General features: G+C 35.6%; 1 protein-coding gene across 2 annotated transcripts; it reads right to left on the bottom strand.

The window, feature by feature from the left end:
- Window positions 1-898: 898 nt before the first annotated feature.
- LOC132617132 (prohibitin-1, mitochondrial) lies at window positions 899-6,346 on the bottom strand. Of its 2 annotated transcripts, none has more exons than XM_060332057.1 (6): window positions 6,193-6,346; window positions 3,017-3,204; window positions 2,319-2,435; window positions 1,957-2,127; window positions 1,587-1,799; window positions 899-1,389 (listed from the first exon to the last, which is right to left on the bottom strand). In XM_060332057.1, exons 2-6 carry the CDS (start codon window positions 3,191-3,193, stop codon window positions 1,198-1,200), a joined length of 870 nt encoding a protein of 289 aa, XP_060188040.1. In that variant the 5' UTR covers window positions 3,194-3,204; window positions 6,193-6,346; the 3' UTR covers window positions 899-1,197. The 2 variants fall into 2 exon arrangements, with proteins under 2 accessions (XP_060188040.1, XP_060188041.1); XM_060332058.1 differs by having other exon boundaries at window positions 6,212-6,233.
- Between the last annotated feature and the right edge of the window lie 10,018 nt (window positions 6,347-16,364).

Here is a 16,364-nt window from a genome sequence, read left to right as displayed (position 1 = left end):
TGCAGACCATTCAAATCAGTCTGATTCATGAAATGCGGTTTTTTCGGGGGGATCTTAACGTTTTTAGGCAGCACACTACAAAAATTCACCAGCCTAGCTGCGATAATTTGTAGTCTTCGACGTTGTATACTTGATCTATACCAGGTGTATAATAAATAATTAGAATAAATCCTTTTCCCTTATATTTTATATGTTAATTATGCATGTTTACTAGCTTTGTTGGGCTGATCCCGGCCCAAAGAAATGGAAAAATTCTTCATCGTGTCCACACAAATTGATCTTCAAATCTGTTGTCTAATTTTTCTATGATAAAGACAAATAAAGTAGGTACCAAGCTGCTTGACGTCCTCAGTTTTGATCTTCCTAGATTTTTTGTTTTGGTGTGTGTGTGCGTGTGTGTGTGTGTGTGTGCGTGGGGCATTATAACTGTCTTTGCTTTTCCTCTTATGTGGTTAACTTTTAATTTTCTGGTCATTGTGCTAAATTTGATAATTTCATTCATTTTATGAGATCTCCAAAAATGAGTTGCATGTTCGTCACTCCACTTACAATGACAACAAGATAATGAACACACCCAAAATTTAAATTCACAACAATAACCAAAGATGTAATATTTCGGTACCAAATGAACTCAATTCGCAAAGCAATTGGAATAGTCATACTATATGAAAGGTCTGATGTGTTTGAAACGTAATTGCATGTTAACTCCATCTACCAAAGGTCACACCAAAAAAAAAAAAATCTTATGGGATAGAGGGAAAAAAACTGGGTGCTTCACCCTTATCAAAAAACAAAAACAAAAAAACAAAAAAAAGTGGGTGCTTCACTAGTCTGCTTTATCATCGAGGTTGCTCCAGTAATACGTTCAAAAATTGCAATTACCAAAGATTTGTTAGTGTTTAACAGAAGAAAAAACTCTTAAGTAGAAAGGAAATGTTGAAAAACTGTGATACAACGTTGTTTTGTTTCTTTTGATGTGCTTATAATAAACACTTGATAATATATCCGAAACAGGAAAAGCACTTCCAGTTGACAACAAGTCCTTGGGCAAAACAATTCCCCATTCGAGAGTTCACGAATCTGGGAACTGCAATCAGTCACTATGGAAACATGGAGGAGCGTCCCCACAATTTAACAGGTAGAGGAATAACATGAAATGTTGAAATAGGAACCTGTTTTATTTGGTGCTAGCCAATTTCACCTTTTTCCAGTGTCCAAGTTCAAGTCTTGAAGGTTGAGCAAAAGATCATCAGCACTCAAGTACACCTTGTTGGCTGAATGTGAAATAGTCTGCGCAATTTCTCTTGCGGCTTCAATTTTCCTAAGCGTGATAAATGCTGGATTATTGGCAATAGCTTGACCAATCAGCTGAGCACTCTTAGCTTCACCCTGCGAAACAGAACAGAGAGAATTCAATATTCAGTTTCATAATGGTCCAGGTAAACAATCTTCAGTTTTCTTCTTCAAAAGCAAAGCAGAACACAGAAGAAACAGCATCAGCACAGCAATGGGAAAATGACAGTATCATGGAGTAACTGGAGAGACTAAATTAAACAAGGAAAGTTAAGCTATGGAAATATTTTGACCTGAGCTCTAATTATAGCACTTCGCTTATCTTGCTCAGCCTTTTCCACAACAAACTTCGCCCTCTCAGCTTCTTGAGCAGCCACCTGTTTTGCTTCAATTGCAGCTGTAAATTCCTTTCCAAAAGTCAGACTAGTAATGGACACATCATCTAGCGCAATGTTGAAGTTAGCTGCCCTATCTGTCAAAATCTTGCGTATCTCTCTGCTAACATTCTACACAAAGTACACAAGATTAAGCAACACAGAGATGATTTCAGATAATTTCTCAGGAAACCAAAGAAGAATTTTTTTTACAAGTATCTCTAGTACAATAAAGACTTTTACAAAGAGCAACATTAACAATGTAATTAGCAAGGCCTCTTGCAAATACCTCTCTCTGGGTGATGAGCTGGCTTGCGTTGTACTGGGCAACCACAGCTTTCAAAGTCTCGTGAATAATTGAAGGCAGGACCCTTTCATTATAGTTTTCACCAAGTGTTCGGTAAACAGTGGGTAGTTGGTCAGCAACAGGACGAGTGAGAACTCGAAGACCAATTCTTACCTGTGAAATAAGTAAGGAACGTTATTTCTCCCAAAACCACAAAAGCATACTGTTCTTAGGATTAAGAAAAAATGTTGACTATGACCAACTTTTCCCCTTCATTAATTACCACATGTTTCCCTCTATTTCCCTTCTTTTTTCCTCTTAAGATTTTGCAAATGGAGCAACACGTGTTCCAGAGAAGAATTTACCATCTGAAGGTCACGACTTCCTGAAGTACTTTCCACTAGATGAGGACGTGCACGAACATCATATATAGTTGGCCTTTCAAACCAAGGGATCATGAAATGTGTCCCTTCTGGATAAACCTATTCATAAATCATTAAGTGTATTTATCAATAAAGCCTCTGGCACATATAAAAACAGAAGATTAACAGGTAAAAGTCATACACTAGGCCCCCAACACCCACATTGAAGATAACAAAATCAAAGAAAAAGTCTGCAGAACACAGATAAAGAGTCACCAGATCCAAAACACATCAATGTGCCTGGACATGACAGAATTTCAGAAATATCAGTATTACTTTGATTTTTGTGAAATTTGACATTATTTATAAATAATTTGCCCAACAAAAGAACTATGCACATCTTACCTACTGAACCTCATGAATTATATCCACCAAACATAACCAACACGAGAAGTGTCAAATAATAAAGACCATACTAGAAAAGGCAATTAAATTACAGCATATGGCCGTCAGATCCACAAGGACATGAACAAAATTCTGTTTTTGACTTGCAAAACAGAGACACGATTTTGAGGGTGACTGATGCTAGTCAAGTCAATACAATCTATATAGCAAGAACTGCAAACAGAGCAGATACCTTCTCTTTAACACCACCATAATTTCCTGGAGAAGTCCACCAACAGGGCAAGAAAAACAGTTACCTTATCTTTAACACCAGTAATACGGTTGAACACAATTGCACGATGTCCACCTTCAACATTGTAGAGACTGTTAGCAACTCCATACACACCAAGACCAGCCACCACTCCCAACTTGATCAAAGCAGATCCTGCACCACCACCAGGCATCTTAGGAACCTTAACATTGTTGAGATTCATCTTGCTAGTACCTGAAAGTAAGCCAGCCATAGTCATCATTCCCAATTACCAAGTAAAAGAGCTTGCAAATATGGAAAAGGACTGGTCCATGTGCATCCTCAAAAGGATTTATAAAGCATGCAATCAGAAACCTCTGACCAGTCGGTAAGCAATGTTGTCCAAAAAAGACCCATAAGGAGCTTTGATAGCTTGCGGTTTCAATAAAAGAATTATCCTAATATATAATAACAATAGAAAATTGGACACAGAGGATATTCATGTAGCCAACACCAACTAGTTTTGGATTGAGGGATTTTTGTAGTCGTACCAGGAGCAGTAGTTGTTGTAAGAACTACACTAGAAAGGTGGACAAAAGATATTCTATTACACTCAAAAGAATACCATCAAATCATCTGTATGATGCTTTAACATATCTAGCTTGTTAAGAAAATAACGCTAAAGTTGTATCAAATCTCCAATTTATTCAAATCTCAGTAACCATTCAACATTTGATTTCTTCTCACTTTCCTTTCACTAACTTTTAAACTACCATGGACCTTTTTTATGTGCACTATGATTCTATACAGATTATGAAAAATCCTAGATGTCCTATGGCATAAAATGTAGGGAGACAAAAAATGAGGGAAGACATGAAATTTATATATTTAGATGGTTAGCAAGAAGCAAATAATGAATCAATTTTGAATCTTAATAAGTAACTGGCAAACCATATTTGATAAGTAATTGTAAAAGTAAGTGGAAAAGCATTATTACATTATTAGAATAACATTTCGTAAAATCTACCGCCAGCAGCAAGCTAGCAAACACCATCAGAAAGGGAAAAAAATAATAAAAAAATTCAAAAGGATTATCAAAAACCTGTCTTGATATCTGTTACCTTGTCCAAAAAAAAAAAAAAAAAAAAAAACCTGCCTTGATACCTAAAGCAATTAGTAAATAATCAACCAATTTTTCAATCAATCACCTATGATTTCACACTAGTCAGGATCGGCTACTATACAACAACAACATGCCCAGAATCGGCTACTATATGAATCATTTATGGCCATTTCGCTCTGTTCTGTCCGGATTCAAACCAATACTAAGTATACTAGCTTGGAGTAAACAATGGAGAACTATACGAAGACAAACAGCGGAGAGAGAAAATGGAAAATCTCTCATTCAACTCTGCAACTTAATTAAAAAACTACACTGTTAATCGGCCAATTAACTACACAGGCTTAACTACTCCTCTCTAGCTACTCCCTCCGGTTCAAATTAAGTGTCTACTTAGCCTTTTTCACATCCCTTAAGAAAACACTACAACAACAACAACAACCCAATGAAATCCCACAACGTGGGGTCGGGGGAGGGTAGAGTGTACGCAGACCTTACTCCTACCAAGATAGGATGGCTGTTTCCGAAAGACCCTCGGCTCAATAAAAAGCATAAAAAGAGGTCAGATAAGGCTAAGAGATTCAAAGCGATATGAAAATGAAATAACGCAAGCGACACAGATAACATAGGATAATCAAAGCACAAGAAATAACAGATAATAGCAGAAATCAGAGCACAAGAAATTATATTGCGATAATGCGACTAGTAATAAGAAAGGATAACAAGACTATCTACTAGCCTTCTACCCTAATTAGGGTCCTCCAAACCCTCCTATCTAAGGTCATGTCCTCGGTAAGCTGTAACTGCACCATGTCATGTCTAATTACCTCTCCCCAATACTTCTTCGGCCTACCCCTACCTCGTCTGGAACCATCCATGGCCAACCTCTCACACCTCCGCACTGAGGCATCTTTGTCTCTCCTCTTCACATGCCCAAACCATCTCAATCTCGCTTCTCGCATTTTTTCTTCCACCGAGGCCACTCCCACCTTGCCCCAAATATCCTCATTCCTAATCCTGTCACTCCTGGTGTGGCCACACATCCATCTCAACATTCTCATCTCGGCAACTTTCATCTTTTGAACGTGAGAGATCTTAACTAGCCAACACTCCGCCTCATACAACATAGTCGGTCTAACCACCACTTTGTAGAACTTGCCCTTAAGTTGTGGTGCCACCTTCTTGTCACATAGCACTCCGGAAGCAAGCCTCTATTTCATCCACCCTGCCCCAATACGATGTGTGATATCATTGTCAATCTCCCCGCTGCCTTGCATAATAGACCCAAGATACTTGAAGCTACTTTTCTTCTGGATGGCGTGGGTACCAAGCCTCACTTCCAAGCCAGCCTCCTGAGGTGCTTCACTGAACTTACATTCTAAGTACTCTGTCTTGGTCCTACTCAGCTTAAACCCTTAAGACTCCAGAGTATGTCTCCAACCCTCCAGCTTAACGTTAACTCCGCTACGAGTCTCGTCGATCAGGACTATGTTATCTGCGAAAAGCATACACCATGGCACCTCACCTTGAATTTGCCGCGTCAATCCATCCATCACCAAGGCAAATAAAAACGGACTAAGAGCTGATCCTTGATGCAATCTCTTAAGAAAACACTAACTCCTAGAAAAAAAATACTACTAGATATTTTGACTAAACAACTCTTAATTAATAAAACTCTTGCCTATTTATTGCCTTTGAGTAAATAGGGGCAAATATTGAAAAAATAAAGTTAATTCCTTCTTGATTACATAAGTGGACACTTATTTTGAATCAAAATAAAAGGGCTAAATGGACACTTATGTTGAGCCGGAGGGAGTAACTTCTAACAAACTAACTGAGCTATTTAAACCTCAAAAGCTAACTCGTGAGGCAAGGATTGCCCACGAGTTAAAACATATAATACAAGAGAAAATTTTCGTTCTGGATAAGTCATTAAGACCGAGAGCCATAAATTCATAGCCTTATTCAAGTGTAGTACGAAAACAACAATTTAAAACCCGACAAAACCTAGAAATGAAGCGGTGGAAGTAAAATTCAGTTCCAGCTGGCTCCTTATTCGAACAACTACAGAGAAGCTTATGAAGATAAAGAAAAATGGTGAATTAAGAGGAAGATGTGTTTACCAAGGAGAGAAGAATAGACCTTGTAGAAACTTAGAAGAGAGAGGCCTGAAAAAGGTTTAGAAAAACTTGGGGAAGGGGTTTAGTTGTTTTAGGGCTTTAGGGTTCTTGCCTTTTTCGATTTCTATTTCTATTTCTATTTTTTTTTAAATATACTTATTTCCTAATATGAACTAGTAATTTATTTCAATCGAGTATAGGAGTAATTGTTTTCGAGGATTTTTGACATTGGACCGTTGTTCTGTTACTTTTAGCATCTCAATGAGGAGAGCAAGTGAGCTGATGATCGATTTTTTTTTGGTATCAAGCTTTTGTAACCCAAAAAAAAAAAAAAATGGAATCAAATTAATCCATTCAAAAAAAAAAATCAAACTACAAAGAACCAAATTGTAACTTTTTGAGTTTGGTCTTTTCACGCACAGATTCTGTGCGTGAAATGGGGTATTTATTTTTTTCTTTTTTTGAGCTATCAAAAATCACGTTTTTTCCATACTTTGAGCAAAGATTAGTCATGTTTCAAAACTTCAAAATATTAATATTTTATATAGAACTTAATATTTTTTTTGCGTACAATAACGTCGGCTCATTACATCAAGTATACCTAAACGTTTGGATCGTCGTTTTAGGGGTTGTAAAGTGCCTCGAAGTAAGTTTTGTTTGCTTAGAAACTCATCATCTTTGTTATTTGGAAATCAAGTTCAAAATTGAGCTTTTTTCCGTACTTTGACCGAAGATTAGTCACATTTCAAAACACCGGAATATAAATATTTTATATAGAACTTAATATTTTTTTAGCGTAAAATAATGTCGGCTCATTACATCAAGTATACATATATGTTTGGATCGTCGCTTTAGGGGTTGTAAAGTGCCTCGAAATAAGTTTGAAAACTTGTTATCTTTAAGTTTTTTTCATACTTTGACCGAAGATTAGTCACGTTTCAAAACGTTGGAATATAAATATTTTATATAGAACTTAATATTTTTTTAGCGTACAATAATACCGGCTCATTACATCAAGTATACGTATGCCTCTTCACTCACGTAAATAAAAAATAAGGACCGGAGCATAGGTAGAAAACTAGTTGTAAATTGTTGAAACTTTAAATGGTCATAACTTTGCGCTCGGATGTCCGATTTACGCGATTTTTTTTTATTCAGGGTATTTTTTCGAGATCTACGCGGACATAAGGCGGTTTGGCCGAGCCGATTTTCCAAAAAATGCCCGTTATCCCATTTAATTTGAATTTTGCCCCAAATTTGTGCAAAAATTTCATTCTTCTCTAGTAAAAATCTAATGATAAAAAATCTATTTCGAGATGCTAATCCCGTGGTAATGATGTTTTGAATGTCAATTTCGAGGTTCGAAATTCAATTTATGAAAACGAGTTAGATAGCATTAGTGAACAATATAAAAAATAAAAAGTGTCTATTTTGTAACATTCACCAATTTGGCTCGGTGGTTTAGCCTCTCTTTTTTACTCACTTCTTTTTTATGCCAACTGTTATACCCCATTTTAATCGGGTTAAAGTAAGGTACAACATTTTGGTGATTCCCATTTGTTTTATTTAAGGAGTCGCCACCTAATTAATTTAACGGTGAATTAGGACACCTAGATGTTAACTAGGGTAAAGTTAAAACTAAACCTCCGTTAATAGTCTGCTTAACCAATGTGATTCTAGGTAAGGGTTCTTTATTATCCTAAAGGGAAGGGGTTAGGCATCCTTTAGAATCCGTTAACTACGGTTATCCGGCCAAACTTAGGTTAATTAATTAAGGCTAAATATAGCGTTTGGTTTTTAGAAAATGGCTTACAATTATCGCTAAAAGTTTTAAGGGAAAATAATGTTAGTTAAAATAAGATTTACAAAAATATAATAATTTGTACAAAAAAAAAACTTTAACATGTAAAAGATTTGGACTTATTCTATAAATAGAATATAAGACGAGGTGAGTTTTTTTTTTCTTTTTTTTTTCTCTTTTGTTAACTTTATTTTAACTATATTTGGCTAAATACATATAATCGGATCAATCTAAAATATTTATAAAATATACTTGGATTAATATTTGTGTGTTAGTGACGTTTTAATTTCTAACATAGTAACACTAAAACATAATTCCTTTGATTCAAAGCATACTATTTTAAAAATCAATTGTTCTGAAAATAAATATTAAGATACTATAAATAATGTAAAAGAAGAAAAATGAGACTGGAATTAATTGGTCTTTCTTAAATTAACTACCCCTTTCACTGAAACTAAGTTTCATACTAATTCTACTAAGGTTCATTTAGCTAAGGAAACAAAACAAGTAAAATGTTAGTTGCACAAATACAAATCTAATGCATAAAATGAAATAAAGGAGCAAAAGATATTAAAATGGGCTCAGCCCACTTTAGGGCTGCTGATTGTGCTACTGGCGGCAGTGGGCTCAGCCCACGTTTTTTTTAAAATGCTGCGTTCAAGGGGCTGCTATTGGGCTTTGGCCCAATAACAATTTTTATATATGTATTGCTGCGAATGGCTGATGGAAGATGACCCGAGGATATTATGTTGGGCTTTCAGCCCAACCCCTAATACGGAAGGAGACGAGTCTCTTGGACTCGTATGTGAAGTTCATGCAAAAAAATGAAAGAAAAAGAATTAGTGTTTAATCCATAAATAAGACTATATAATGTAAAAATTCGAAACAACCAAATCAGCGACCTGTATACATGCTATGTATGTTTGAGTATACACCCTGTATACATTCAACTGAGATATGCTAACAACAACGCACAAAATTTAAACAAAGCCAAACTGATAACAAACTATACACGTGACTTGTTAATACTTGTTTACTCATACGAAGATGCACATATCATAGACTAAGTATACTGGCAACATACAACAACTTGAAGAATTCAAATAAGACATTTTGTATATGTTACTCGTGCATAGTTTAAAAAAAGGTGTGCTGCCAATTCATGATGCATACCAAGTCTGAACATGATGTGCAGATATCTACTGAATTCAGGAGGGATTTTATAGCATGTAGGCCCATTTTAGTTCATAATCTACATTATTGACAAGGCAGTGCACCAATATTTACAGCAAAATATCATCACTGCCAGTGGCTTACGATATTAGAATTATAGCAAAATATCATCTTTTAACTGGAGGGGAATTATTCCAAAGGGAACCAACATCAGCTCTCAATTTCTAATCAGGCAACATGTATTATTAAGACTGCCAAACACTGAATCAACTCGGCAGTTATTTAGGTATGAGTGTATGACAGCATCTAAACCTACAAGAAGGCTTATCCTGGCCAATCTACATCAGTTGATTATGGTTTCAAAGAATACAAACAACACAAAGAGGAACCAACAGATGTACCAAAGGCCATATTCCAAAGTCATATATTTTGTTAACCATCCCTAAGGTTCAAACAAGGACAGATCTGGAGTCTTGTTTCAATTCTACAATAAGACCAATCCAAACTGTACACAATGCAAAGATGGAATAAAATCACCAAACACTTGAAGCAACTATATTCATGCTCATACCATCATTAATCTACCACTTACATTTTCAAAAAAAGAAAACTATTGGCTTAAGCTCAATTAAAGGCTGAGAAACTAAGGCACACTAATAATCACCTAAACAGTAATCCACTCTAGTGGCCTCCTCTTTACGACAGACCATAGGATTGACTCACATATTACTCTATGTTTAACTTTTAGAATTTGAAAGACTGGACAATGATAATACAGACATCAGAATCACACTTATGAATATCGTTTACTCGTAATCCCTTTTTATCTTGAATCATTGCTAAGATACACATATTCGAATAAGGTGGCAAACATAGAATCCTCCTATCATACTTGGCCCATTTTAAGTTTCATAACACATAAGGGAAAGGGAACACTTAGACAGATTTCTCTTTATTTACAGCTAGCCAATCAATAAGCAAAGATCAATTATAGAATTATACTTAACAAATTTGAACTAAGTGACTGCATATCAAGGTTGCCATACACTTAAGCACATTTAAAGGAACATCTTAGTGACTATTGAAACCTAAAATATCATCTACAAATTTCAGAATGTGGGGGGTATGAAAAACCATTCTAGAAAAGGGAATGATTCCCAAACTCGACATGTCATTTCTAGCTTAGACTATGATCACAATTTCAACAACCAAGTCAAGTGATGTATATTTTCTTCATTAAAACCGAATCAGGCTAAATATAGTACAGCTAAGGGAAACCATTTAGACTTAAAACATCTTTAATAAATAGGAACTGGTTGTTTGAATCGTTCAGTCAAAACTGAGGGAGAAGAAAGGAATATAAACAATAGAGCCAGTTCACTCATACAGGGGGGACAAATTGGATAAGCAGCTATTTGGCTAACCGAATTGAACTAACACTTAAGTACACCTAAGTAAACTAGCTATCATGCTTGGCTGGTTTAATTTGACATGAACAAGCTCACAAAGACCACCATATAAGTAGCTTGAACTAAAAGAGAACCAAACAGACTGAACAATGCATAGTTAACAGCCTGAGCTTTCATGTTTAAAATAGACAGATTAAACCAACACAAGTGTGCTATATCAGCTAAGTTAAACTAGCATAGAAACATTAATAGCTTGAATTGACCATCATGCTCAAGCTAACATAAATATGCTTGTCCAGAACAAACCAATGCATTAGCAGATTAAGGCGAATCAGGTGAGGTCGACTATACTCAGTGTAGGCATGCCTAATCAAACACTTAACAATACATATTAAAACTAACACAAGCATGCTAGACAAACTGAATTTACTACCGTAGAAAGATAGCATATCACATAGCCGACAGATCTAAACAAATCAAATTAAACGGACATGCATAAACATTACTTAATTACCAGCAAACATCTTCGATTACACTAACATACTAGATTGCCTAAATCAGAAAAATACACCAGGTTACACACAAATCCCTAGTTAAACCAACTAATTAACATGCTCTAATAATCAACTAACACAAAACACATAAAAAAAATAGGAAAGGAAGGAAAATTACGCACCTTCTTCAGGTGCAGCGAACAGGGGTTTCGAGTCTCCGATATACCTCGAAAACTACCAAATCCGAGGTTGCGAGACTCGGAATCACAGAAACCAACAGAACAGACGAAAAAAATTGTTTGAGTATTTTTTGATTCGATATTTTGAACTATCACAACGAACTGCAAATTTGATATTTTGGAAAACTTTTGGGGTTTTCGACTTTAATCTCTAGGGGATTTCTGCGGCTAAACCACTTGTTCTTGGGGAATTTTATGAATCGAAAAATCCTCCCTCAAATGACTTGGAAACGATTATTTATAGGGCGAAATCTAGGGTTTCTTGTGAAGAAGAGAGAGAGGAGCGTGAAGAGGAAATGAGCGGGGGACAAAGGGAAGTGGGGGACAGAGGGAAGTGGGCGTGGGGAACAGGGGAAGGTGGAAGTGGCAGAGGAAGGGGCGTGGGAGAGATGACGATGAAATAGGGAGAGAAGAGAAGGGATGGGGGCGGCTGATGAAGGGGAAAGAGAAAGAGATTAGGGATTAGGGTAAAAATAGGGAATGGGCTGGACCGGGTCGGGTAATTATTTGGACTGAATTGGCTGAAAATGTGGGCTGGTTGGGTAGAAAAAATATGGGCAGGTGGAATTAATGGATGTTGTGTTTGTATTTTGGGCCATTAATTTGGCTGAAAAATATTGGTCCTTCCTCCGCTATTTTAATTGTTTTTGGGCTTCTAATTTAATAACTAGTACAATATATACTATGATAATTAGTGATTAATATATAGAAAATAAAGGACTTGATAAATTATAATTATTTTTAACGAGTACAAAAAAAAAACCCTGAAATAGAATGATGACGAGCCCTTTTTGAGATTTGTGACAAAGTAATGCTAGTAATGTTGATAGCAAAAAAATAGTGAAAATAAAAGTATCGATATTAATAGTAGTAGCAATAATAATAAAAAAAAATAGTGAAAATAAAGTGTTTAGCTCGTCAATAAATTAGAAGCTCCCGAAATAAATTGAAATAAAGGAGGGACAAAATTGGGTGTCAACACCAACAATATGGGATCAAACCTTGGTGGGAGCATTGAATGACATATATTATACCTTGGTTGAACCTCTCGTATTGAATGAATTATTTTTTAATATAATATTTTTATTTCAAAACACTTAAATCAAAATCCTATAAAATATGACACTTAGATCTAAAGATGATAAGTTTCCAAGCAAATAAAACTTACTTCGGGGCACTTTATAACCCCTAAAACGACAATTCAAACGTTTAGGTATACTTGATGTAATGAACCGACGTTATTGTACTCAAAAAAATATATTAAGTTCTATATAAAATATTGATATTTCGGGAGTTTGAAACATGACTAATCTTTGCTCAAAGTATGGAAAAAACGTGATTTTTGATAGCTTAAAAAAAAAATACCCCCTTTCACGCACAGTCTGTGCATGAAAGGACCAAACTAAAAAAATTACAGTTTTTTCCTTTCACGCACAGATTCTGTGCGTGAAACCTAGTTTGGTTCTTTTTTTTTTTTTTTTAATGGGTTAGTTAGGTTCCAATTTTTTTTTTTTTTTTTAGGTTACAAAAGTGCCAGGTCCTTTGGTATCTTATTTAAGTTATAGTCCAAGTTCATATAATTTGAAAGCATAATTAGTTCAGACTCAACTTTAGATATACGTGATTGAATTGCAAAATTTGCGTCTAAGGTTACATATTTTATTTGAATTTTGGCATATTATTTGTACAAGTACAATTTCAGATATTTTTGTCTGAACTTCATACATACGCGATTAAAGCTTTAACTCTTAATCTCTGAAGTTACACATATTATGTTTGAAATAGAGAGTAGTTTATCTCAAGTTTGAACTACATGTCGTCATTTCTGCCAATGTTTTCAAACTTTTTCAACATCCACTTAATTTAAATTGACTTTTCAGATTAAAAAGTGTAAAAACTACTTCTTCAAGCTTGCAATAGTAGTGACTTTCAAATGATACATTTTCATTTTCTTCACTCAAATAGTGTTCCAAACACGGTTTCAACTAAACCTGTCAACTAAGCCGGTTGAACCAGTTGAAATCGGTGACCGGAACCGATCCAACCGGTTCCAGACCCGAACCTGATCCTACCGGTTCCGGACCGAATCCGGATTCTCGGTTACCGGTTGACGGTTACCCGTCCAAGCGGGCCGGGTACGGTTCCTAAACTTTCTAATTATTTTTTTATTTTTTTATATTTGGGCCCAAATATGACCGTTGGCCAACGGACCATTTTGCAAAAATGACCGTTGGCAACGGCCAAAAACGCCAATTTTGGCCCCCCACTACCCCCATAACCCCTAAAACTTTTATTTTTAACACTTTAACTCCTCCCCCGCTCCTACATAAACCCCTCTCCATTTTATTTTCATCCACACCAATTCTCTCTACACTTTCTCTCAATTTATAGCTATTTTGCAACAATTAGCCACTTTAAAATTATAATTTCTCTCAATTATACACTATAAAGTTTCCTTCAAGTTTCAATTTATATTTTGCTATTATATAAACAAAGTGTTGGTGGAGTTGGACATTTTGCAACAATCCGACTTATTCCGACAATTTGGTACCTTCGTTCCAACTCTATCTTTAATTTCCACAATTTATTTTCTTGCGAGTTATTTGCTTGCGATTTAATTTCTTGCTATTTAATTATGAAAAGAAGGGGTGAAAGTAGTAGTACACCTAGTGGGAGGGGAAATAGGGGGAGGGGAAATATGGATGATACACTTGTGGGTGAAACACCTAATATAGGTTATTATGACATTAGTGAAAATAATCCAATTTTAGATAGCGAAGAAATGGAACACAGATTTGGCCCAACCTTTCATCAAGTTGATGATGATGAAACACAATCACCGGAACATTTGATAGGAGATACACAAGCACAACAATCACAAAGACAACCAGAACACACTTGTAAGCCAACCTCTAAACTTTGGAATTACATGACTAAAGATAGGGAGAAAGAAATAGTCACATGTAATACATGTAATAAAACATTTGTGTTCAGGTGTAGGAATAATAAGGATGGGGGAATGGGTTCACTATCAAGTCATTTAGCGGCAAAACATAAGGATGTTTAGGGAGAGCGAACGGGTTCCGGGGTTATTAAAAAAACAATAGACTCACATACCGGAAAAGCTTTTAGTTACAACAAGAAGAAAAACCGTGTAGAGATAGCTAAAATGGTAGCTTATGATGCTTTATCATTTTCTTTTCCTTCGGGACCGAGTTTTGTTACTTATATTCAATGTAGTTATAATCCGATGTTTGAGGGTATTCCTAGAAGTACTTGTAGAGCGGGCATGTCACTTAAAACACTGTCCTTAAGGATATTTCACCCGGTATGGATGTATCCCCCAGGATTCAACAAGCTCTTCTAGTACAAAACTAGGAGCTAGAATCTAACAAAGATTTCATGAAATAGAAAACCCAACACTAAAGAAAATAAGAAGAATAAGGTAAAGAAAATAGGAAGAATAAGGTATTTTGGTTCTTAGTTTTTCTATCACAAAATGAACACATAAAATCATATAGATAGGCCAAAGGAGAGATTATGTCTAAATCATTTGGTTATCTGCCAACGTTCAAAATTTAAGAGGACTAAATGCCATAAAAGCAATTGACAATACCATTCATTTGATCAAATTGAATATAAAGAAACGTTGGCAACAGACATATTTGACCAAAATGAATTGTAGATATTAAGGAGATTAATAAAATGATTATTAATCTTTTGAGACATAAGATTTAAATTAGATACCAACTTCTGTAAACCGACAGCATTCAAGACTCTATTCAGAGACATTCATGGTTTAAACTTTATGATTTCTAAATTTAGAGACAATAGTCTCAAGTGCTACTAATTGGTACATACAAAATTTGGATCAAAGCTACTTTTTTTTTTTTTTAATAAAAGTCCACTAGGCTTTTGGCCTAGGGCTAATTTTATAAATTTTATCAAAAAATCCAGAAGTTTGTACAACTCTAGCCAAAAGGCTAATGAAAATACAAAATTTAAACTAATGATCAAATTAAGACTTATAACTTGTCTTAATTTGATATTACAAATTGTTAAAAAATTACTACTAGAATGAAATTTGAAATAATTGCTCCATAAAGAACTTCTGTTTCTATATCTCACATGCTCTATATTTGGCCTTCTCTATGCACCAAGGCAGTACATTTTCTAACTAATGACCAGTTCTCAGTAGGATGAGCATCCCGGGGTGCTAATACCACCAACTAAGAAACAACCACTAAATAGAAACTGTATGCCCATGTGTACTCAAGAGGTCTGTTGTGTTCCATGTGCTCAATCATTTGGAGCAGTAATTCCACTTCATGTCATTTGTCAAAAGTGCCTCCAACCAGTTGCAATTTATGCTGGTAAAACTTCTCAACATCCTGATTACATTGTGTTTCGCTGCTTGTTGGTATTCCTTCAGTGTGGTTGTTCTGTGGTACCTGTTGAATTAAAATCCTCCATTTATGTTAGTTTGTGTACCTGCAACCATTAGCAAACAGTTAGTGTAAACCAAATCCTTCACATTCTCCTCCCAAAGGATTTGAGTGTGAGGACCTCCTTTTCTCCCACCTTCCCCCTATATTCAGTCTCCTTAACATGATCTAATTCTTAGACAGGGCAGCTGTAATTTGTCACTGTTCACAATTCTTTTACAGTGGCTCTCCATGTCATGAAAGGAATTGAATTGTATGTCCCCTGTGTCCAAAGCTAAATTAGCCAAGTGATCTGCTAATTTGTTTCCTTCCCTATAAATATGCTCTATCACCACCGCTTTTTCCTCACTTATTCTCCAAATTTCTTCCACCATAGTAATGATTTGCCAAGGAATTTCCCATGTCCTTTGAATAGAGTTCTTCAGCAAAAGTGAATCTGTCTCTATCCTTATTTGATCCCATTGACTGTCTTTTAAATACCTGAGAGCCTGTAAAATGGCTAGGGCCTCTGCCTCGGTGTTGGTGCTTTGAAGATCCTCTATTTCTCTAGCCTGTGCTTGTATCACATCTCCCCTTTCATCCCTTACACAAAAGGCCCATGAACTCCTACCCGG

The sequence above is a fragment of the Lycium barbarum genome, chromosome 11 (genome assembly GCF_019175385.1).
Source record: "Lycium barbarum isolate Lr01 chromosome 11, ASM1917538v2, whole genome shotgun sequence".
In the NCBI taxonomy this organism is placed as follows: Eukaryota; Viridiplantae; Streptophyta; class Magnoliopsida; order Solanales; family Solanaceae; genus Lycium; species Lycium barbarum.
This window is presented reverse-complemented; position numbering and strand designations above follow the sequence as displayed.

Excerpts from the sequence above, each read along its gene's own strand:
- LOC132617132 (XM_060332057.1), bottom strand. The coding sequence starts at position 3,193 with ATGAATCTCAACAATGTTAAGGTTCCTAAGATGCCTGGTGGTGGTGCA. Across the intron at positions 2,128-2,318 it reads GAAGTCGTGACCTTCAGATG|GTAAGAATTGGTCTTCGAGT; the intron begins GTAAATTCTTCT and ends CTTATTTCACAG. Across the intron at positions 1,800-1,956 it reads AGCTCATCACCCAGAGAGAG|AATGTTAGCAGAGAGATACG; the intron begins GTATTTGCAAGA and ends TACTTTGTGTAG.